At 44.5% G+C, this 24,729-nt stretch overlaps 1 protein-coding gene and 1 pseudogene across 2 annotated transcripts in view; one reads left to right on the top strand and one right to left on the bottom strand.

Annotated features, from left to right (window-relative positions):
• Positions 1–6,686: 6,686 nt before the first annotated feature.
• Positions 6,687–24,729, top strand: part of LDHC (lactate dehydrogenase C) — a 54,473-nt gene continuing 36,430 nt past the window's right edge. For both annotated transcript variants that reach the window (XM_066364761.1, XM_066364752.1), the window contains exon 1: positions 6,687–6,812. In XM_066364761.1, coding sequence (XP_066220858.1) covers positions 6,687–6,812 — 126 coding nt within the window. The remainder of the gene's footprint in view (positions 6,813–24,729) is intronic.
• LOC136389665 (prolyl-tRNA synthetase associated domain-containing protein 1-like) lies at positions 23,100–24,424 on the bottom strand (annotated as a pseudogene).

The following is a 24,729-nucleotide window of genomic DNA, read 5'->3' as shown; positions in this document are numbered from 1 at the left end:
CAGCGCCCGGGCCAACTTTTGCTCCAATGGAGCCTTGGCTGCGGGAGGGTAAGAGACAGACAGAGAGGAAGGAGAGGGGGAGTGGTGGAGAAGCAGATGGGCGCTTCTCCTGTGTGCCCTGGCTGGGAATCGAACCCGGGACTCCTGCACGCCAGGCCGACACTCTACCACTGAGCAAACCGGCCAGGGCTCCAAATCCTTTTTCTAATTGGTTTTGAATATACCTTTGGCAATAAGGGTCCCAAGACCCCACTGGTTCTGGGTGGCATCTATTCATTTGAATTACTATGTTCCAATTTTGAGGCAGACTGGAAAATATACAATTAACAATAAAATTCAAATAGCTAATGTTAACAAATACTATAATAAGTGTCTTAATACAATAAAGTGACTAAAGCCTACTAGATTATTAAACAAAAATAAAATTCTAAGGCCCTGGCTGGTTGGCTCAGTGGTAGAGCATCGGCCTGGTGTGCAGGAGTCCCGGGTTCGATTCCCAGCCAGGGCACACAGGAGAAGCGCCCATCTGCTTCTCCACCCCTCCCCCTCTTCTTCCTCTCTGTCTCTCTCTTCCCCTCCCGCAGCCAAGGCTCCACTGGAGCAAAGATGGCCCAGGCGCTGGGGATGGCTCCTTGGCCTCTGCCCCAGGCGCTAGAATGGCTCTGGTTGTAACAGAGCGACGCCCCAGATGGGCAGATCATCGCCCCCTGGCGGGCGTGCTGGGTGGATCCTGGTCGGGCGCATGCGGGAGTCTGTCTGACTGCCTCCCTGTTTCCAACTTCAGAAAAATACAAAAATAAAATAAAATAAAATAAAAAATTCTAACAATATAACAAGATTCAAAATAAAATTCTTATAGTCACAAATGTTCTTTTTTTATTAAAATTTTTTTTATTTTTATTTTTAATTATTTTTATTTTACAGAAGAGAGAGAGAGAGAGAGAAGGGGGAAGGAGCAGGAAGCATCAACTCCCACATGTGCCTTGACCGGGCAAGTCCAGGGTTTTGAACCGGCGACTTCAGCATTCCAGGCCGATGCTTGATCCACTGCGCTACCACAGGTCCCATCACAAATGTTCTTAACATGTTAACATGTTGAGATAACTTCACTAAGTCTATGTTGACATTCTCATTGCTTTATATTATTTGCCAATGTAACTTAATTTCACTTTTGTCTTAGAAATGTCCTAAAGAACAGGAGTTACACATATTCAGGAAAAGTCCACAAGGCATTGGAGTTGTGGTTACATTTTACACTTTGTAGCTAGAGTCCAAGTCCCAATGACCACTGTTACTACTTGGAATTAGGAGCAGGTCCCAGCCTACAATAGTCATGGAGCATTGAGACAAGAGGAATAAAGGAGACACTATACATTAAATAATAAAGCAATAAATTCAGACTGTCAATACCTACAGTAGAGATCTTTGAGAGATAAACAAAACTGAAATATTCAGGGAAGGCATAGTAAATGGCCCTTGTGTTTTCAAGACTTGAGATCAGTTCACCTGCTACTTGGAAGAAATACCTTAGGCTAGTGAATGATGTCATGAGATGGGGCCAATGGCCGGCTTTGGCACCTTTTAGCCTTCAGTGGCAAATCCCAGTATGCTGGGCAAAGTCAGGTCACAGGTAGCTGGAGCAGGGCTAGAAGAGACTGAACCCTTCCAACGTGGAGCAAGGGGCAGCTTACCTTCTCTTGTCCCTCTTTCCACTGTAAAGACGTGTTCCCTGGTGGGGCTAAGAAGCCTGGCAGACTTTAGTTAATGACCTTTCTCTCCACTCTTGACGCAGGGCCCTGCTGGCATCCTATGAAGCCCTTTGGGGCACTGGAGCCTTTAAGAGTGTATGCCTAAAGCTGGTATTTCCTGACCTCTTTTGGGCCTTGTTTGACTTTTCTGTTACTCCCTTGGCCATTATAGACCTTAAAAGCCATGCTCATAAGATCTTGCTGAGGGCCTTGAGGGTCCTTTTCTGTATAAACTCTTGGAAGAGGACAAAACAACATTAGTAGCTAGATTACATCAAGAAAAACAAGTTTTTGGTGCCTTCTTTAGAACTCCAGAGTCTCTTCACTGCTGAATAATTCAGTACATTAGCATTCAAAATAAATTTCAACAATACTGTATCAAAATGACAATAAACTAAACATTACATTAATAGACATTATTAACAACTCGTAATATTTAAACTAAGATTCCACTATCACAAGGCTATAAACCAGCAAATAAAAGCATTAACAAAAGGCCTTTAAAATAGTATATACAGTTTAACATGGAAAATAATTTTATACAATAAAGAATTCTTGGTTGTTGGGCAGATAAAATATATTATGCTCACTTTGTTAAAGATGGTGCTGCCCATGTGGAAGCCGTCGCACAGGTGATATTAATGTGTGTTGGGGGCAGGCTGTGGGCAGGCAGAATCCTTATAGCCTGGACCTTGGTTTTAGGACTAAGCCTTTCCCACCCTTTTTGATGTGGGGTGGTGCAATCCCATCATGCCTCAGATAAGTTGTAACAGTGGATTCTGTCTGATCTTTTTCGTCTGATTTTTGCTTAACTCATCTTGGCTTGTAAAACAATAACTGGCCCACCCGGCCCCTAGATGTTTGCCCAGGCTCCTTGAAGAAGCCGCAGGCATCCGGTGTTTAATTAGGGGCTTATCGGAAAGGCAAGGCCGCAAGCATCTGAGGCAATCAATTGTTGCATTCGCCGGGTAAAATAGACACTGGAGACGTTTAGAGAGTTTAAACAAAGTTTTATGGAAAAGTGAGCTCAGGTGACGGTCACCAGTCACACCGAGCACCTACAATTTAGGGGTTTTTATAGCGTAGCAAGCAAGCGGTTCATACAGAAGTGAATTTTGCATTTAGCACTTGGCTCCCCCAAATTAAATTTTAGTCAGATGTGCCTTAGTAACCAGTCATACAGTTAAAAGCCCCCAGCTGGAAAAGTCCCTATCTATCCTCCAGGATTGGGTTGCACTAATTATCCTGGGAGTTTTACACTTTCCTATCTCAAGGACTCATCTATTCCTAGCCATCCTGGGAGTCTAACACCTTCCTTACCTCAAGGACCGGGAATAGATTATGTCACATCAATCACCCTGAGAACTGTTACAACTCCCCTCCTTGAAATTAAGCAGATGTTTGCCCATCAATTACCCTGAGAACTGTTACAACTCCTCTCCCTGAAAATAGGTATAAAACTTGCCTGCTGAAGTGGCTCGGGGCTCTTGGCCATTTCCTTGCCTTGGGCCCGCTCGCGAGTGTAATAAACTTTTCTTTGTTTTACTCTGAGTCTAGAATTCTGTTGGTGCGTCCTCAGTCAACAAAGTGACTTTGTATTAGCGACTTCCCTATTTTGTATATTCGATTAAAGGTTTTGATTTCTGCACTATAAAGTGGGGCAGACCAGGAGCTTGCCCTCTTGGTTCCTAAAATTATCAATAGAGCAGAGAGCAGAGAAAGGCCATGTGGAGGAGAGGAGAGAGGCAGCCAAGATGGCGGAGTGCTGAAAGAGATGCCAGTTTGTGCAGAGCTTGTGCAGGGAGAAGGAAGGAAATGGGGAACAGAGGCGAATAAGTCTGGTGAGCTAGAAACCTTTGATTCTAGGAAACTCAGATAAGTCAGTAGCTTTGTGAGCACTGAATGAATGGGTTTTGGAGCCCAGTGTGTATTTCTTGCCCGCTGGTTGCAAGCTAGGATTAAAGATAATGGCCCATCAGCTTTTGGCTCCATTGTTTCATTACCGTCTGTCTGAATCTAATGCGAACCTGCATGGGCCAGTCGGCTGTGATGATGGCCAGGGCAACTGGCTTTATATTGGTATAAACCACCTAGCTGGCAAAGAGATACTAACTTTCTTTTGCATGAGGGGCTGGGTGGATGCCTGAGGGAGAAGTAGACTCTAAGACAGGCATCCCCAAACTACGCCCGGCCCGCAGGCCGCATGCAGCCCCCTGAGGCCATTTATCCAGCCCCGCCGCACTTCCAGAAGGGGCACCTCTTTCATTGGTGTTCAGTGAGAGGAGCACTGTATGTGGCAGCCCTCCAACGGTCTGAGGGACAGTGAACTGGCCCCCTGTGTAAAAAGTTTGGGGACCCCTGCAGAATCTAAGAACTGAGAGCTTGCCGCTGTTACCTTTTTTTTCTTTACACAACAGTGGGTAAACAATAAGCCACTACTCCTAACCCAATGGTCAGAAAACCTATTAGTTAATAGAGCCAATTACTAACAGTACAATAACTAAATTTTCTTTTAAGAGCTAAATTTTAAATTTGAACTATATATGTAAGCACCTTTCCTATTGTGGCATCGCCCACACTTGGCATTTCATTGGAGAGTATTGGTCAAATAAGTTTATAAATATGATATATAAGTTTGCTCGCTTATAGTTTGTATTAGGTGTGGGGGACAGGTTGTAAGCAGGCAGGGTCGTTATAGCGTAAGGCTTAGTTTTAAGACTAAGCTTTTCCTCATACCCTTGACTGATTGCATAATGTAGGGTGGTGCACTCTCATGAGGAATCCCATTTTGCCTCAGATAAGTGACTTTGTATCAGAGACTTCCTTGTTTGTATATTGTTTTTGTGGGGTTTTTTGTTTATTTTTTTTACAGAGACAGAGTATGAGTCAGAGAGAAGGATAGACAGGGACAGACAGACAGGACCGGAGAGAGATGAGAAACATCAATCATTAGTTTTTCGTTGCACACTGCTACACCTTAGTTGTTCATTAATTGCTTTCTCATATGTGCCCTGACTGTGGGCCTTCAGCAGACCGAGTAACCCCTTGATGGAGCCAGCGACCTTGGGTTCAAGCTGGTGGGCTTTTGCTCCAACCAGATGAGCCCCCGCTCAAGCTGGCGACCTCAGGGTCTCGAACCTGGGTCCTCTGCATCCCAGTCTGATGCTTTATCCACTGCGCCACCTCCTGGTCAGGCCTAGTTTGTATATTGGATTAAAGGTTTGGATTTCTACAGTATAAAGTGGGGCAGACTGGGAGCTTGCTTTCTCTCAGTTCCTGAGAGAGAGAGCAGAGAGGAGAGCAGTGAAAGGCCATGCGGAGGAGGCCAGGAGAAGCAGCCAAGGTGGTGGAGTGCTGAGTGAGAGGCCAGTTTATGCAGAGTTTGTGCCAGGAGAAGGAAGAAGTTGGGGAACAGAGGTGAATAAGTCTGGTGAGCTAGAAATCTTTGATTCTAGGAAACTTGGATAAAGTCAGTAGCTTCGTGAGCACTGAATGAGTGGGTTTTGGAGCCCAGTGTGTGTTTTTACTTGCCCGCCAGGTGCAAGCTATTATTAAAGATGATGGCCCACCAGTTCTTGGCTCCGTTACCGTCTGTCGGAATCTAATGAGAACCTGCATGGGCTGGGCGGCTGTGATGGTGGCCGTGTATACTGGCTTTACACCCAAAGAAAAACAAACCAAGTATAGGCTTTGATACGGAAAGTGAATTATCCTTTAGATTTTGAAAAGGATTCAAATGCAAATAACAAAAAATGACAGAGGAAGTTGTTTCCCCTTGTGTGCGTTACAATAAAATCACCCTCAGAAAACTAGACACTGCCTTTCCTTTTCATTATTACTCTCTTGTTCTCGCAAGAGAAATCTGAACATTATTCAGCACTCAACCCTGAAGTTACCGAGCTTAATAATAATTCTAAAAATTCCTGCAAATGAATGCTTGAAGAAAGATGTGATAAGCGCATCAAAACGTATGTTTCTCAAAGTCAGGTTAATCACTCCCAAGTGTACACTTAAAATTTTTCATCCTTGGAGCCCAGGTCCCTTTAGCATGCCCTTGAGCTCCACCAATGCTCTTCCCAAACTAGCTGTCTTCAATCAGACACAGTCAACTTCGGAACTGAAATCCATTTCCGCAGGACGCTGTTTTAAACCGGGACCACCCTAAGAACAGGAGGCACTCCCAGAAGGGTTCTTTCCCCATGGGAGATGGAGCCTGGAGCCTGGCCCAGGATTGTGGGGTCTCCAAAGAAGCCACGGCACTAAAATCAGTCCTAGGCCTAGGCCAGCCGAAGGAAATGAAACAGCACTCAGACAACCTTTCTTGTACTCTCTTCAAGATCGTCATTAAATCTTCATATGAAGAACATAAGGACGAAACCGCAGAGACCAAGAAACCCACACCTACCGAGAGGACTACAAGCGTCTGTCAATGCGCCTGCGCCAGGTCGACCGGAGGCGGAGCTCGTGTGGTGACGTACGTGGGAGCGTGCTTGCGTGACATTCGGAGAACAGCCATCAACCGACTTCGCACCTCAACGGCCAGTTTCTGACGTTACTGTGTTTTTAAAATCTTTAAACGCTGTGTGTTGTGCTTTCTGTGGGGTTCTGTACTAAGTTGCACCAAGCAGAGCATTTGTGAGTATCTGGCACTGGGACAAAAATGGTGGCTTGGGGCCCGGAGAAATAAAAAACGCCTGTTGGTGCCCCAACCCCCGCTACTGCTAGACCCGCTACTGCTAGACCAGCCGTGGCTCCACCTCTCCACAGCCCTTGACCCGGAAATTCTTTCTCTGGCTTCCTCTCAACCCCGCTCCCACTTGATGCAAACTCAAGAGGTAGTTTCCTATTTGTTCAGATGAAGTCCATTAGTAGCTACGAGAAGGTTGTATTGAGGGAGTTCGATCTCACTGAAGTGGCGTTATCTCTCAGGTCTTCATCATGTCCACGGTCAAGGAGCAGCTTATTGCGAATCTAACTGCGGAAGACAGAATCTCCCAGCAGAAGATCACCATTGTGGGAGTCGGTGCTGTAGGCATGGCTTGTTCAATTTGTATCTTAATGAAGGTAAGTGATAAGTCTATTTGTACCTGAAAACCAACGGAGAGGCAGTCAGACAGACTCTCGTGTGCGCCCGACCGGGATCCACCCGGCACGCCCACCAGGGGGCGATGCTCTGCCCATCTGGGGCATCGCTCTGTTGCATTCAGAGCCATTCTAGCGCCTGAGGCAGAGGCCATAAGAGCCATCCTCAGTGCCCGGGCCAACTTTGCTCCAATGGAGCCTTGGCTGCAGGAGGGGAAGAGACAGACAGAGAGGAAGGAGAGGGGGAGGGGTGGAGAAGCAGATGGGCCTCTCCTGTGTGCCCTGGCTGGGAATCGAACCCAGGACTCCTGCACGCCAGGCCAACGCTCTACCACTGAGCCAACCAGCCAGGGCTGGAGTCTTGTTGATAAATTCAGGTTTTGAGGGCCAATCCCTTGACAGTAAATTATCCTCTCATCTGATTTTGACACAAGAAACAAGTAATTGGATTTTGCCATTGCTAGACTATTTCAAATTTATTTATTAGCACATTGTTTGGATTGTTTTGTTGGCTGTTGTAACATTTTCTGTTGAAATGATCTGTGAATTCAGTTGCCTTCTTTGAGGAGTATTGGTTGAAAATCATATTTCCTAATGACTTTCATTTTTTAAATGCTTAATAATTGTGTAAGTATTACATGCTTGTTAAAAAACATAAAGTACCAAATTTGATAAAATATAACAGTGAAAGTTCTTTAATTTTCTTTTTGTTTCCACAGTATGTTGTCTTTTAAATTTATTTGTTGGTTTTAGAGAGAGAGAGAGAGAGAAAGAGAAACATTGATTTTTTTTGTTTCAACCATCTGTGCATTCACTGGTTGATTCCTATATGTGCTTTAATTGGGGTTCAAACCTGCAGCCTTGGTACATCGGACATCACTCCAACCAACTGAGCTGCTGGCCAGGGCCAGAGCATCTTTTCATGTGCTTGTTGACCATTTGTATATCTTCTTTGGAGAAATGTCTATTTAAATCTTTTGCCCATTTTACATCTTTTTTTCAAGGTTTTATTGATTTTATTTTTTTTTATTTATTTATTTATTGTATTTTTCTGAAGCTGGAAATGGGGAGAGACAGTCAGACAGAATCCCGCATGCGCCCGACCGGGATCCACTCGGCACGCCTACCAGGAGCGACGCTCTGCCCACCAGGGGGCGATGCTCCGCCCCTCTGGGGGGTCGCTCTGCCGCGACCAGAGCCACTCTAGCGCCTGGGGCAGAGTCCAAGGAGCCATCCCCAGCGCCCAGGCCATCGTTGCTCCAATGGAGCCTTGGCTGCGGGAGGGGAAGAGAGAGACAGAGAGGAAGGAGCGGGGGGGGGGGGGGGGGGAGGGGGGGAGAAGCAAATGGGCGCCTCTCCTATGTGCCCTGGCCGGGAATCAAACCCGGGTCCCCCACACGCCAGGCCGACGCTCTACCGCTGAGCCAACTGGCCAGGGCCAAAGGTTTTATTGATTTTAGAGAGAGGAGAGGGGGGGGGAGAGAGAAAGGATGGGAGGGGGAGGAATGGGGAGCATGAACTTGCTTCTCATATGTGCCTTGACTGAGCAAGCCCAGGTCTTCGAACCTGCAACTTCAGCATTCTATTCAACGCTTTTCCACTGTACCACCACAGGCCAGCTTTGCCCATTTTAAAAGCAAGTTATTTGTTGTTTTGAGTTGCAGGAGTTCTTTTTATATTCTAGATATTAACTGCTTATAGCTACATGATTTTAAAATATTCTGGCCCTGGCCGGTTCGCTCAGTGGTAGAGCATCAGCCCCATGTGTGGATGTCCTGGGTTTGATTCCCAGTCAGGGCACACAAGAGAAGCAACCATCTGCTTCTCCACGCCTCCTACTCCCTCTTCTCTTTCTGTCTCTCTCCCTTTCCCTTCCGCAGCCATAACTCAATTGGTTTGAGCACATGGGCCCCAGACGCTGAGGATAGCTCCATGGAGCCTCCACCTCAGGTGCTAAAAATAGCTTGGTTGAGCAAGGGACCTAGATGGGCAGAGCATTGTCAGCAGGGGGCTCGCCAGGCAGATCCCGGTTGGAGTGAATGCAGGAGTCTCTTTGTCTCCCCTCCTCTCACTTAAAAAAAAAAATCCTATTCCCTAGAGTTCCCTTTACTGTTGATTGTGTCCTTTGATGCACAGAAGTTTTTTTATTTTATTTTTTAATTTTAATTTTTTTTTTTTTATCTTTCTGAAGCTGGAAACTGGGAGGCAGTCAGACAGTCTCCCGCATGCGCCCTACCGGGATCCACCCGGCACGCCCACCAGGGGGCAATGCTCTGCCCATCCAGGGTGTCGCTCTTTTGCAACCAGAGCCACTCTAGCGCCTGAGGCAAAGGCCATGGAGCCATCCCCAGCGCCCGGGCCAACTTTGCTCCAATGGAGCCTTGGCTGTGGGAGAGGAAGAGAGAGACAGAGAGGAAGGAGAGGGGGAGGGGTGGAGAAGCAGATGGGTGCTTCTCCTGTGTGCCCTGGCCGGGAATCGAACCTGGGACTTCCGCACGCCAGGCCGACGCTCTACCACTGAGCCAACTGGCCAGGGCCAGAAGTTTTTTTATTTTAATGTAGTTCATTACTTTTGCCTGTGCTATTGATGTCACGTCCAAAAAATCATTGCCAAATCCAATGTCATGAAACTTTTCGCTTGTTTTTTTAATTTTTAAAAATTGATTTTTAGAAAGGGAGAAATATTAATTTGTTATTCCACCTATTTACGCATTCATTAGTTGATTCTTGTATGTACCCTGACTATCCCTTGTGTTTTCTTCTAAGAGTTTTATAGTTTCAGGTGTTATATTTAGACCTTTAATCCACTTCGAGTTAACTTTGTATATGGTGTAAAATAAGTGGTCCAACTTCATTCTTTTGTGTATAAGTATACCATTTGTTGGAAAGACCGTTCTTCCTGTTTGAATAGTTTTGGCACCCTTGTCAAAAAGTTAATTGACTATATACATTAAAGTTCATTTCTAGGCTTTCTAGGCTCTTTATTCTTTTCATTGCTCTGTATGTCCGAATTCTAATTCCACATAGTTTGTTTGTTTTTAGTGAGAGAGAGAGACAGACAGGAAGGGACAGACAGGAAGGGGGAGAGATGAAAAGCATCAACTCATAGCTGTGGCACTTTAGTTGTTCATTGATTGCTCTCTCATATATGCCTTGACTCGGGGGCTCCAGCTGAGCCAGTGACCCTTTGCTCAATCCAGCAACCTTTGGGCTTAAGCCAGGAACCTCGGCTTCAAGCCAACGACCTTTGGGCTCAGGCCAGTGACCATGGCATCATGTCTATGATCCCATGCTCAAGCCAGTAACCCTGTGCTCAAGTTGATGAACCCACATTCAAGCTGTTGACCTTGGGGTTTCAAACCTGGGTCCTCGGTGTCCAGATTAATGCTTTATCCACTGCACCACTGCCTGGTCAGGCACCACAAAATTTTGATTATTGTAGCTTTGTAGTAAGTTTTGAAATCAGGAAGCATAAAACCTTCAACTTTGTTATGTTTTAGGATTAGCTCTTTGGAGTCCCTTGAGATTTCATGTAAATTTTAGAATACACTCTTCTGTTTCTTAAAAAGAAATGCCATTGGGATTTTGATAGGGGTTGCACTAAATCTGTAGATCACTTTGGGTAGTATTGACATCTCTACAATGTTAAATCTTTCACTCTATAAGCTTGGGATGTCTTTCCATTTATTTATGCTTTTTTTCATGAAGGTTTTGTAGTTTTCAGTGTACAAGTATTTTGCCTCTCTAAATGTTTTAAAGGTGTTATTTAATCTTTATAAAAACCTGAGAAAGTAGGTACTATTATAATATTCATTTATAAATGAGAACATTGAAGCACAGATGTTAAATAGCTTGCCCATGGTCAAATGTCTGGTAGGTGAAGGGGCCAGAGTTCAAATCTTGGCTATCTTGATACAGATATGTATTCTTGAAAGCTTTATTATATTATTTAGACAGTTTTTGGAAACCTGCAAAGGGAGATGAAAAGCAAAACCAGTTAAATTCCACAACTCCAGCAAGGCTCAGAAATGGGAAGTGCCACTTGCCTCAGGTGGAGGCGAGGGATGGAACAAATTACAGGAGGATTGATTGGAGGTTTATATGATGAGAAGGAAAACCACCAGATTCTCTTCTACTCCTTAGTCAAGTAGGCAACCACCTCTCACATCTCAGCAGACAAGGGGAAGCATTTTATTCTTTGGAGAAATTGATCCAACAGGCTCTGCCTTCAGGGAATTAAGGTCAGTAGAGGACAGACTTCTTATTGAAAGCAATAAAATTAATTGAAAGTTTACATATTAGACAAGGGATAGTCAACCTTTTTATACCTACCACCCACTTTTGTATTTCTATTAGTAGTAAAATTTTCTAACTGCCCACCGGTTCCACAGTAATGGTGATTTATAAAGTAGGGAAGTAACTTTACTTTATAAAATTTATAAAATGGAGTTACAGCAAGTTAAAGCATATATTAATAATTACTTACCAAGTACTTTATGTCGGATTTTCACTAAGTTGGGCAGAATAAATTTTATTTTTATTTTTTTATATTTTTCTGAAGCTGGAAATGGGGAGAGACAGTCAGACTCCCGCATGCGCTCAACTGGGATCCTCCCGGCACGCCCACCAGGGGCGACGCTCTGCCCACCAGGAGGCGATGCTCTGCCCCTCCGGGGCGTCACTCTGCGGCGACCAGAGCCACTCTAGCGCCTGGGGCAGAGGCCAAGGAGCCATCTCCAGCGCCCGGGCCATCTTTGCTCCAATGGAGCCTCGCTGCGGGAGGGGAAGAGAGAGACAGAGAGGAAGGAGGGGGGGGGGTGGAGAAGCAAATGGGCGCTTCTCCTATGTGCCCTGGCCAGGAATCGAACCCGGGTCCCCCCGCACGCCAGGCCGACGCTCTACTGCTGAGCCAACCAGCCAGGGCCAGAATAAATCTTTATAAAACAACTTACTATAGTTAAATCTATCTTTTTATTTATACTTTGGTTGCTCTGCTACCACACCATAAAAGCTGGAATGCCCACTAGTGGGCGGTAAAGACCAGGTTGACTACCACTGTATTAGACAATGAGGTGAAAACCCTCTTATTCCCACTGGGCTGCTAGAAGACAGACTATCAAAGATGGGTTATTGAAAAGAGAAGAAATAACTGGGTCAATCAGGAGGTCTAGTATCCGACTAATGTTTCAATAAGAAACAAGAAAGAGCAAGAAGAAAATTATTCAATAAATAAAAGAAGAATCCTAAAACTGAAGGACATGACTTTGCAGACAAAGAATTTACTGCCCTGGCCAGGTAGCTCAGTTGGTTAGAACATCATTTGAATAAACCAAGGTGTGTATTCAATCCCTAGTCAGGGCACATACAAGAATCAACCAATGAATGCACAAATAAGGGAAACAACAAATCAACATTTCTCTCTCTCTTTCTTTCTGTCTATCTCTCTTGAGACTTGTTTGGAGGTTCTAGCAGGGGAACGCAGCTCCTCATATACCCTTGACCGAAGAACGGTCCTCTCCTCTAGCGGGGAAGGTCGTCCTCTTTGACTGAGTGCGCAGCTTCGGGAGGGACACACATGGAGCAGTGAGGGAGAAAGGGGACACCCACCCAGCAGCCAGATCAGCCGACTCAACCCTGGCGATCAATGGAGTGACAGATGTCGCAGCCAGACCATCCTCACATCCTCTATCCTCTTATCTCTCCCTCACTCCCCTTTCTGACTCTAAAAAGAAAATGTTAAAATAAAAAAATAATTACTTAGTCCTTGTCACAATGAATATATTTTTTATTTTTTATTTTTTTGTATTTTTCTGAAGCTAGAAACGGGGAGAGACAGTCAGACAGACTCCCGCATGCGCCTGACCGGGATCCACCCGGCACGCCCACCAGGGGGCGACGCCCTGCCCACCAGGGGGCGATGCTCTATCTCCCCGGGTGTCTCTCTGCTGCGACCAGAGCCGCTCCAGCGCCTGAGGCAGAGGGCACAGAGCCATCCTCAGCACCGGGGCCATCTTTTGCTCCAATGGAGCCTCGGCTGCGGGAGGGGAAAAGAGAGACAGAGAGGAAGGAGAGGGGGAGGGGTGGAGAAGCAGATGGGCACCTCTCCTGTGTGCCCTGGCCGGGAATCGAACCCGGGACTTCCGCACGCCAGGCCAACGCTTTACCACTGAGCCAACCGGCCAGGGCCCAAATCATATTTTCATAACATTGCAGAACTCCAATTGTGAGAAAGAGCCCATTCTTGGAGCCCATTTATTTATACCTTTTTTTTTTCTCCATTTCTTTTGTCCTAGAATCTATTATTGTATTCTGGAAAATACCCAAGTAAAGCAGAGTAGTTCATTGTCTTCAGGTCACATTGATGTGTATTGTGGGCTAAATGGCAAGTGATAAAGATTATTCAAATATGCATATGCATAGACTCTTTCATTGACCTAAATGGACATATGAGTACCATGACACCTGCATATGTCATTGAATGACTTTATTTATTTTTAAGTAAGAAGAGGAAAGAATGAGACAGACTCCCATATGTGCCCCAACTGGGATCCACTGGCAATCCTGGTCTGAGGCTGATGCTCTGCCTATCTGGAGCCAGTGCTTGTAACTGAGCTATTTTTAGTGCCTGAGGTGGAGGCCCAATGAGCCATCCTCAGCTCCCGAGGCTGACATGCTCAAATTAATTGAACCATGGCTGTGGGAAGGAAAGAGAGAAAAAAGGGAGAGGGGAAGAGAAGCAGATGGTTGTTTCTTCTGTGTACCCTGAGAATCAAACCTGGCACTTCCACACACGGTTTGACACTCTACCACTGATCCAAATGGCCAGAACCAGTCCTGAATGGAGGACTTTAAAGGGATTATAAGGATGTGTAAAGTTTTTAAGAGTGGGTAGCTATTCAGCCTACATCCTTGCCCTGTACAGAGCAGAGTAGCCATAACTGTTTTCCTTAGATTGATTTTTAGTCTTTTGGTTTCTTGTCTTACTGTAGTCACTCTGAAACTCCCTGGAGAACTGTTCCTAGGATGCTCATAACTATTCTTATAAGATTCTGACAATGGCCCTGGGTGGTGGCTCAGTGGTAGAGCATTGGCCTGGCATGTGGAAGACCCAGGTTCAATTCCAGGCCAAGGCACACAGGAGAAGCACCCAACTGCTTCTCTGTCCCTCCCCTTCTCCTTTCTCTCTATCTCTCTTTTCCCCTCCTGCAGCTAAGGCTCCAATGGAGCAAAGTTGGCCTGGGCGCTGACAGTGATTTGTGGCCTCCACTTCAGGTGCTAGAATGGCTCTGGTTGCAATGGAGCAATGCCCCAGATGGGCAGAGCATCACCTCTTAGTGCAGTGGTTCTCAACCTTTCTAATGCCATGACCCTGCAGTACAGTTCCTCATGTTGCGGTGACCCCAAACCAAAAAATAATTTTGGTGGCTACTTCATAACTGTAATTTTGCTACAGTTATGATTCAGAATGTAAATACCTGATATGCATTATGTATTCTCATTGCTACAAATCAAACATAATTTAAACATAGTGATTAATCACAAAAACAATAATTATATATTGAGAAATATTTATTACTAATGGACCTCCTTACCTAGTGTACTGGGGCTACCATTCTGTAAATAGCTGCTTAACTAATGGATCTGTTTTTTCCAGATTAGTGGCAAGTTTTCTATATAGAACAGTGTGAACTACGTCATAGGATACACTGCAGTTTCTGCACAGCATGGTATCTTTCAGGGCTCTTTTACACTATAAAGCAGTGGTTTCTGAGGTGGAATCCGTATCTCATTTACTTCAATGGGAGACCCATGGATTCCACAGAAGAGAGATCCCCTGTACAGCAGAAATGCAGTTCCGACACATTTCTTCCTCTCCTATTCAAGTCAGTGGGAGGATGCAGCAGATTCCGCTCAAATATAGAGCATGTTGCTTAATTTTTTCCGCACTAGAGCTTTTCCTAGAGCAGAAAAATTCCAAAGGTGGAATCCGCCACCCCCAATAGACTGAAAGAGGCCTCACATTGAGGAATCTGCTGTGTGGATTCTGCAGTGTAAAAGATCTGCCTCCTATAGAAGTCTGTTGGGGGTGGCGGATTCCACCTTTGGAATTTTTCTGCTCTAGGAAAAGTTCTAGCATGGAGAAAATTAAGCAACATGCTCTATATTTGAGCAGAATCTGCTGCACCCTCCCACTGACTTGAATAGGAGAGGAAGAAATGTGTTGGAACTGTCATTTCTCCGCCTCTTATTGAAATCAAAAGGAGGCTGCGGCGGATTGTGTGGTAACCCAAGATTCTCGGGAGCTCTCTTCCACAAAATCCGCTGCACTCCCAATGAAATCAATAGGAGGCAGATTCAATGCCGGAAACCACTGATTTCAGCAGTTTTCTCATTCAGAATATGGGAAAATAGTGGGAGATATGGGAGATAATTATACATTGGGGAACAGTGTGAACTACATCTTATAGTGGTCTCTTATAGTATAAGACCGATGTAGTTCACACTGTGTAAATGTATGGTGCTTTGTGTAAGTGTAAGCTGCTTTGTGTACTGTGTAATGATTACACACAAAGCACCTTACACTTACACAGTATTGTGTGTATGGTGTGTGTACTGTTTTTACATTATTAACCTTTTTTATACCAGCAGGATGTCTCACAGGCTCTCTTGGCTCTCCGCCTCCTAGGCTTCTGTCCTCCGGCGCTTGCTGCACCCGCCCACTGATGACGTCAGCAAGTGCCGGACACACGTAATGCGCTGCTATGGACTGTGGAGCATAGTCGTCCCCCCCCTTCCCCGCCCCTTAGGCCCCGGATGGATGATGCAATCACGTCTGCGCATGACCACAGGCATTCAGTTTGGAACGCATGTTCATAACGGCGTGCGTTCAAGCTGAATATCGCTGCTGCAGACGGTAGCGCGGCTTCTCAGCGGCTAAAGTCATCGGAAGTATTTTCCAATGGCTTTAGGCGACCCCTGTGTTTTGGTCGTTCGACCCCCGCCAAGGTTGCGACCCACAGGTTGAGAACCGCTGTGGGCTTGCTGGGTAGATCCCTGTTGGGCGCATGCTGGAGTCTTTCTGCCTCCCTGCTCTTACTTCAGAAAAATACCAAAAAAAAAAAAAAAAAAAAGATTCTGACGAAACTAGCCCAGGTTCTCTCTTTTGAATTCTATTTGACAAATGACTCTCATAGATGTAGTCAGTTCTTTAAAAACAAACTAACAATGTGTAGGGATTATTTGAGTTGTTTCTGATGGTCAAGACAAACGGAGCTAGGATAATGCTTTTGAGGAGATAATTGTCTGATAATGTGTTAAGGATAAATCGCATTGGAAATGTAATTTAAAAGCAGGATGAGTTAGTTAAGTTATTGTCAACTCAGCCCCAAATCCAACTTTCTATACTCTGATTTGTGATGCTGTTACTGGATCTCTGCTTAATCCTTTTCTCCTTTGCCAGTTTATATTTTGTTAGGTTCTGCCAATAGGTGTACTGTACTAGAGGGAAGTTGGAAGGCATAAGGGGGGTGATGACCTCCTTTTCCCTGTTGGCTTTTTGTTCTGGTCAGTCATCTCCACTGCAGCCTTTTACCTCAATGGTAGAAGTTGGTTCTAGCCTCTTGTTCCTTTTGGAGCTTCAACATTGGCCTCATATTGTCCCTTTAGAGGTATCAGTAGCAGCCAAGTTTTGCCACCTCCGGAGTTCTGAGTTCAGCTCCTTGAAGAACCTCTTTTAGTTCCTCAGCCTTAAGGGTAGTAGTTTCAAGCTGCAGTTACTATCCCTAGGTTACCTCAAGTGTTAACCTTTTTGCTCTTTCAGCCCTCTAACATCTGTCTAACCAATTCCATATATATTGAATTCCTTCTGTTGAAATGCTTAGTTTCTATTTTTCTGTTCCAGACCCAGACAAATATACAGAATGATATAAAATGTATTCATAAATAGGATCTGGATTTTTTAATTTTTAGTTTTAACTTTATTTTTTAAATATCAGGATGGTTTTAACATTCACTTATCAAAATGATGTAAAAAGAAATAAAGCAAAAGTGATTTTTATAACAAGTGGTTAGTAAACATTTAAAAATTGTAAAATATAATTTAGCCAAGTATCCTTTCCTTTTGCTCTAGAAAACCTATCTCCAGATGTAACCCTTAGCCTTGTTTAGATGATAATGTCCTAATCATTTTGGGATAGGTTAATACATTAATAGATTGTACAGATATCTCATTTTTACTTATAGTAATTTTAGTCAGAATGTGAGAGATGACAACTGGCTTTGTGTCCTTGTGCAAGTCAGTCTTTCTGGACCTGTGTCTACCATATGTGGAGAAGGACGGTAGACCATGGATCTAAGTACCTCAGTGTTGTTGAGGCTATTCATTAAATTTCATTTGCTATATAAAGCAACCTAAAATTTACTCTTAAAGGGATACAGTACAGAGTAGGTGAAATCTAACCATAGCATCTCAAAATAAGGTTATCATTTATAGAAAAATTTTAAACTGACTCCACATCTCTTAATTCCATTCTATAGTTTATAAAAATTCTGCAATGAATAGACTTATAATTTCTAATCATGTATCTAGAAATGATGTGGGTTTTTTTTGTCTGACCGGTGGTGGCACAGTAGATAAAACATCGACCTGCAATGCTGAGGTCGCTGGTTGGAAACCCTGGGCTTGCCTGGTCAAGGCACATATGGGAATTGATGCTTCCTGCTCCTCCCACCTTTCTCTTTTTCTCTCTGTCTCTCTCTCTTCCCTCTCTAAAATGAATAAATAAAATCTAAAAAACAAACCAAAAAAAAAAGAAACGGTGTTTTTACTTTTACTTTGCCTTTTTTTTTTTTTAACCCATATTGGTATAGATTAAGTACAGTTTCTCTACCAATGAAAATCATATTTTGAATAATCAAACTTAGGAATATATGGCTATCTTATGAATATTCCATTTAATTGTACTAGAGGAAAGTGATATTTTTTTATGACAAGACCTGAAGACTTTCTGTAGTATGGCCTATGTCAGAGCCTCAATTGATTTTATTTGAATTTGAGTGATGTGGACAAGTCCTCCCGGGGGTGAGGACAATGAAGATGCAAAGACCCGACTCTGGGGACCAGGTTCAATGTTGCAGATCCACTTTATTCAGGAATTAAGCTAGCTTATATTCAGCCAATAGGATGTTACAGCGTGTCCTTCATAGCCAATGGCTGAAAAGATCAGGGAGCTGTGTAGTTGGCGCTAAGTCACTTCCTTATAGCAGGCGAGCTTTCTTCCTGGGTATGCCCAGGAGGGTTCTGGGAGCTAGAGTATTCTCACAGCATTGCATCCGCCACAGCTGCTAGGAATGCACTCTGTGCTCCACCCACATCTCCCCCTTCTCTTTTAATTAAGGCCAATTGGACTTGATGAATGACAGCTTGCTGTTGTAGCTTCTGAATGCTACGCATTATACAATGGAACCCTAGTAGAACTAAAACAAGTATAATACCTGTTATACCAGGGGTCCCCAAACTACGGCCCACGGGCCACATGCAGCCCCCTGAGGCCATTTATCCGGCCCCCGCTGCACTTCTGGAAGGGTACCTCTTTCATTGGTGGTCAGTGAGAGGAGCATAGTTCCCATTGAAATATTGGTCAGTTGGTTGATTTAAATTTACTTGTTCTTTATTTTAAATATTGTATTTGTTCCCATTTTGTTTTTTTACTTTAAAATAAGATATGTGCAGTGTGCAAAGGAATTTGTTCATAGTTTTTTTTATAGTCCGGCCCTCCAACGGTCTGAGAGACAGTGAACTGGCCCCCTGTGTAAAAAGTTTGGGGACCCCTGTGTTATACTATATGCTAATAGATTAGCTGGATTAAACAATGAGGCAAGCTTCTGTAATGTTTGACTAGTTAGGAAACAGAATGGGGGTCTTAAACAGGGGATTCCTCTTACAGGTCAGGATGTCATTTCCCTCCCATTGTGTTACAGAGACCTTCTAGGTGCTGTTAAACACAGTTCCATTTTGATTGTAAAAAATGGACATAGGTCATCCATGCATGCCCCCTTTCCACAAAGGTCCCAGTGTCTAAACACAGAACAGATGGCTTGCCATGGGCTGTGTACAGCATATAGTTGCAAGGCACATTACACAAATTACAACAACATGACAAATCATACAATTTCAACAATTACAAAGGTACATTTCACCAGTCTCTGAGCACTTTGCCAAAAGCACAAAATGTCCTCAGCTTTCTTTCTAGCCATGGGAAAGCTTCCTGGGGCAGGGGGAGGGCCTCCAGCAAAGCCGCCCCCCACCCCCATCAGGGTACTTCACATTGTCCAAAATCCATAAGTCCATCCAACAAAGGAGCCAATGCTCACTCTGGTCATAGTCCAGGAAATCAGTCCGTGCACCTGAGGCGTCAGCCACCCTCCCTCATCCCTGCCATCCTGGCAGGTCTTACACTGTCCCAAAGAGGAGCACATGGCAATGGCAGTCAGCATTTCCTTCTCTGCTCTGGAGAGCATGATGGCATACACTATACCCCTATGTCCCAAAATGTCAGCAAACCCATCAGTGGCTTAGCAGGCACTCCCTGCCGTTCCAGTGGCCACTGGGCGATGCAAGCCTGGCTTCTGTTCATCCTCCCACTGCAGCTGCCACCGTTTACCTTCTGGAGTCTGTGAATCGCAACTCTGGCCTAGTTCTCCTCATCCTCCAAAGATGAACTGAAAAACCAGCTCACACTGCTGGGCTCAAGCCCCGGGCTGCCGCCGCCTGCGTCTGGGAGTCAGTGGTTAGCAGGCCATGAGGTCTTCTTTTGGAGCGCTGAGGACTTCCTCTCCTCAGGGCTGTAGCTTTGGACAGGTGAAGATTAAACCACTGCAGGAGTCGTCAAACTTTTTATAAAAACTGCCCACTTTTGCAGTGCTGGTCAACCTTGTCCCTACCACCCACTAGTGGGCATTCCAGCTTTCAAGTGGGCCAATCACGGCGCCATTTGGTTGATCTGCTACCACCCACCATGAAAGCTGAAACGCCCACTAGTGGGCGGTAGGGACTAGGTTGACCAGCACTGCAAAAGTGGGCGGTTTTTAGAAAAAGTTTGACAACCCCTGAATTTAGTGGGTGCCCAAGAAACCCTGTCAAGCAGGTTGGGGGTTCCTGGGATCCAAATTGGCTGAATAACAAGCATAACCTCTCCCTTGCATTAGAAGAGGGTATGATCCCCTCCACTGTGCTGTGGCTGGGTCCTTCCAGCATCATTTCAGAAAGAGGGAGAGCAAGAGATACAGAAAAATAGACAAGATGGATAAAAAGAAAAAAGACACATGGGGGCATATAGGCTGGCCCATGGGTCTGCAGCAGGAACACATGTTGGAGAAAATGGCATCTGAGAGGCTGGGGTGGGCATTGAGCCCCAGCAGGGAATGAGGAAGTAGCAACTTCTGCTTTTTCCAGCGGTAGAGCTGATGGCACAATTAGCAATTAGGTTAGTTTCATTTCTGCGTGCTCAGCCGCAATTTTGTCAAACTCGGAGGCTAAACTACTTTCCTCCTCAGTGGAGGGGGGCGAATAGAGAGGTAGGGGCTCCTCAGAGAGAGGGGAAGCCTGTAATATTTTTGGCACCAGCGGAGGGTCCCCAGGAGGAGCACCGGCCAAGCAGGCGCATATTGCCAATAAGGCAGGAGTGAGGCCGAGAGCGAACGTTTGCTGCCCATGCACCTCGGCCGAACGGATGCGTCGGAGTGCTTGGGTTCAAGTATCCGGGTCCCAGAGAGGCGCGTCCCTAATCCAGGGATTGAAACCAGAAAGGATCTCCCAGTAAGTACAGGGATCCTTTTCACAAACTTTAACTCACCTACTCTGCAATAGGGCGTGCAGGGCTCGAGCCTGCAGGGCTCAAGAGTGAGAGAGAAGGTTTCCCATTGCAGAGGGTCACTCATCTGTCCCTTGGATGCCGGTTAGGTCCCTGCCTGATGTTGGGCGCCAGTTGTGGACAAGTTCTGCTGGGGGTGAGGATGACGGAGATGCCTGACTCCGGGGACCAGGTTCAGTGATGCAGATCCACTTTATTCAGGAAGTAAGCTAGCTTATATACACAGGTTCAGCCTATAGGGTGTTACAGCATGTTCCTCAAAGCCAATGGCTGAAAAGATCAGGGAGCTGTGTTGTTAGTGCTAAGTCACTTCCTTATAGTGGATGAGCTCCCTTCCTGGGTGTGCCCAGGAGGGTTCTGGGAGCTGGAGTATTCTCACAGCATTGCGTCAGCTGCAGCTGCTAGGAATGCGCTCTGCGCTCCACCCATAGAGTGAGGTGAAAAAAATGTCAATTTTCCTCACTGTTTTTGAACTACATTCTATGTGATAACTCACAGTACATAATCTTGGGATCTTATACGTTTCATATACTATAATTGAAAGGGGATGAGTGCTGTGGTTTTTAACCACTGGTCCGCCAGAATTTTCGTGCTGGTCTGTGCTGGTTAATCACCCTAATGTAGTATTAAGATTATAGACCCAAACCAGCAGTTGAAAACCACTGTAATCTATAGGACTGCAGAAACTTGTTCATGTTCACTTATCCTTTGAACAAAGACTAAACAAATCCTTCTAATGGCCTCTGCTGATCATTAAAATATAACATCAGTGGTATAATGATTACAACATTTTCCATCCCTGTTTTGAGTATTTTTCTAGATTAAGATTTTCTAAAGATGCACTTATATAAAAAGTTAATTAGCTTATTCTTTCATTGAAAACAAATCACATTTAAAATTACACACCCAGTAATGGGAAATTTTTAGCCCTTGCCTCGTGTTTGTTTTACATAATTATTTTGCTGGAGAGTTCTTATTCCTTAATCCTCATCCTCCAAAGATAATCAATATCAACAATTTAATATATTCTTGCGTGACCTGTGGTGGCGCAGTGGATAAAGTGTCAACCTGGAAATGCTGAGGTCGCCGGTTCAAAACCCTGGGCTTGCCTGGTCAGGGCACATGTGGGAGTTGATGCTTTCTGCTCCTCCCCCTTCTCTCTCTTCCCTCCCTAAAAATGAATAAGGCTTACAAAAGTTTTAAAAAAACCCACAGGCCCTAGCCGATTGGCTCAGTGGTAGAGTGTCGGCCTGGCGTGCAGGAGTCCCAGGTTTGATTCCCGGCCAGGGCACACAGGAGAAGCGCCCATCTGCTTCTCCACCCCTCCCTCTCTCCTTCCTCTCTGTCTCTCTCTTCCCCTCCTGCAGCCGAGGCTTCATTGGAGCAAAGTTGGCCCAGGTGCTGAGGATGGCTCTTATGGCCTCTGCCTCAGGCGCTAGAATGGCTCTGATTGCAACAGAGCGACGCCCCAGATGGGCAGAGCATCGCCCCCTGGTGGGCATGCCGGGTGGATCCCAGTCGGGTGCATGCGGGAGTCTGTCTGACTGCCTCCTTGTTTCCAGCTTCAGAAAAATACAAAAAAACAAACAAACAAAAAACCCACAAAAAACAATTTAATATATTCTTATATTCCTTCTAATTTTTCCTTATATGTACACTATCATATGTATAATTTTATATATGTTGTTTTGTCACTTGCTTTTTTCAACTATAATAAACCCCCTAATGATATAAATTAATCTTAGGTAGTTAAATAATCTTAGTTTTGATGTAAATTCTTAATCTTTGAAGTCATTCCTTTAATGAGTCATGGGGAATGGAGGATGGGGGAGGGGGTGGATCTGAGCTAATACTTCAATACATATTTTTAAAAATAGCTTTAAGTCCCTGGCTGGTTGGCTTAGTGGCAGAGCATCACCTGGTGTGTGGATGTCCCTGTTCCATTCCCGGTCAGGGCACACAGCAGAAGTGCCCATCTGCTTCTCCAACCCTCGCTCTCTTACTTCTCTCTCTCTCTCTCTTCTCCTCCCCTCCTGTAGCAAGGCTCCATTAGAGCAAGTTGGCCCTGAGCACTGAGGATTGCTTCATGGCTTTCTCAGGCTCTAAAATGGCTCGGGTTGCAACAGAGCAAGGGCCCAGATCAGCAAAGCATCGCCCCCTAGTGGTTTGTTGGATGGATCCTGGTCAGGGCACATGTGGGAATCTGTCTCTGCCTCCCCTCCACTCATTAAAAATAAATAAAAATAAATAGCTTTAAGATGAAATATCTCTCCTAAAATGACTTAACTAGTCATCAAATCAAAGGTGCTAAATATTCTTATCACTCTTAATGCTCTTTACAAATTACAAATAAGAAATACAGCTTTCAGAAATGAATGTATTCTAAACATTAGTCCAATTAGTTGTTTTTATCAAAATTTAATATTATGGGGTCATGTCCTGTCTTCTTCACAAATGTAAGAAAGTCTTCAGGGCTCAATCCCATGGTTGCGGCATTGGTCATTGGATGAAAGTACACCTTTTCGTGTCCACCTTCCAAAAACGCAGAATCCAAAACAAATTTCACATTTCCTTTATCACAGAATAGTGCCAAGGGTGTGACACAGCCTTGGCCAACTTTTAGTTTTTCTAGCATGGCTGTTTCATCAGCAAACCGCAGCTTTCCACTCCCAACACCTAACTGCTTGGCAAGATCATTTAAATTCATCTATCATGAAGAACTGTCACCAGCCAATAGCCATTTTTCTTTTTGTCGGTAAGAAGTAAGTTCTTACTATGTCCTCCTTTCAGATGTTGGATGTGAGGCCTCATTTCTTCAACTGTAAACACCTCCGGGTGCTCCACGACCTCCTTGCGGATGGGGAATGCGTCAAGTTGGCGCTGGAGCACGGCCTGCAACTCAGCGCAGCCCACGCTGTGGTCGTGCAGGGCCTGAGAACCGGAAGGGGACTGGCTTTTTTTTTTCCAATCAGTTAGCCAAAAGTGATTGTAATCCTTCTTGATGAAACTGCTTATCCTCCTATTCCTAATATATGACACATAATTTAGTAAATTTTAGAATTTACAGTTTTTTCAGAAAGACCAAAAGGTACCTGATCTGAGAAAAAAACATTAGTAAATATGGACTTGGATCCCTTTCCTTGCTGCTTGCCTTTGGAATCTGGCCACCAGAATCTGAGGGTATATACTGCTTTTATATACATAGTTTTCTATTATGGTGAATGTGGTGAAAACCCAATTCAAATGAAAGAAAGCAATAAAGAGACTATTGGTCATATAACCAAAATATCTAACAGTAGAGCTAGCTTCAGGGACTATAAGATTCTGGAATTCAGACATATCGATATACAGTGTTTATATATATATATATATATCTGGCTTATATTTTCTCTATTGGGTTAATTCTCAGACAGGGTCCTTTCTATGTGGTGATAAAGATGGCTGTACAGTTTGTTCTTAGAGTCTTGTATCATTCCTAGAGCTATGATTCTAAAGAAAAATGAGACTTCATTTTCAAACCTCATAGACCTTGTGCCCATTTGTTATGCCTGGGCCATATACCCATTTGTGAACTAATTTCTGTGACCAGAAGGAAGGATAGAACAATTGGTTGGGTCTGGTTATGTGCCCACCACTCCTGGGTTGTAGGACAGACATTAATTGTACTGTACTGACCCATACGGAAAGGGTTCCCACAGGTGGCTACCTTTCTGTTTTGGCCATAAGGATGCATATGCATACTGAAATTGGGTGGTGGGCACACAACACAATCAACAGTTCAAATGCTAGAGAAATGTTTATCTGAAACCTATGTATTTTTTTTTAAACCTATGTATTTTTATTGATCAGTGTCACCCCATTAAATTTAATTTTTTAAATAAAGTTTTAAAGAAAGGATGCATACTGATAACAACTTCAGCCAATTCAGAAATTAGGAATATGGGTTAAATATAATAAAACCCTTTGAAAGAATTTTATAACTTTTCATTGGTTTTAAACTGCCATCTGAAGTGGGAAAAACCTAATTC

Source organism: Saccopteryx leptura, chromosome 1 (assembly GCF_036850995.1).
Source record: "Saccopteryx leptura isolate mSacLep1 chromosome 1, mSacLep1_pri_phased_curated, whole genome shotgun sequence".
Lineage (NCBI taxonomy): Eukaryota > Metazoa > Chordata > Mammalia > Chiroptera > Emballonuridae > Saccopteryx > Saccopteryx leptura.
Note: the sequence above shows the minus strand (reverse complement) of the source record. Positions and strands in the feature narration are given on the sequence as shown.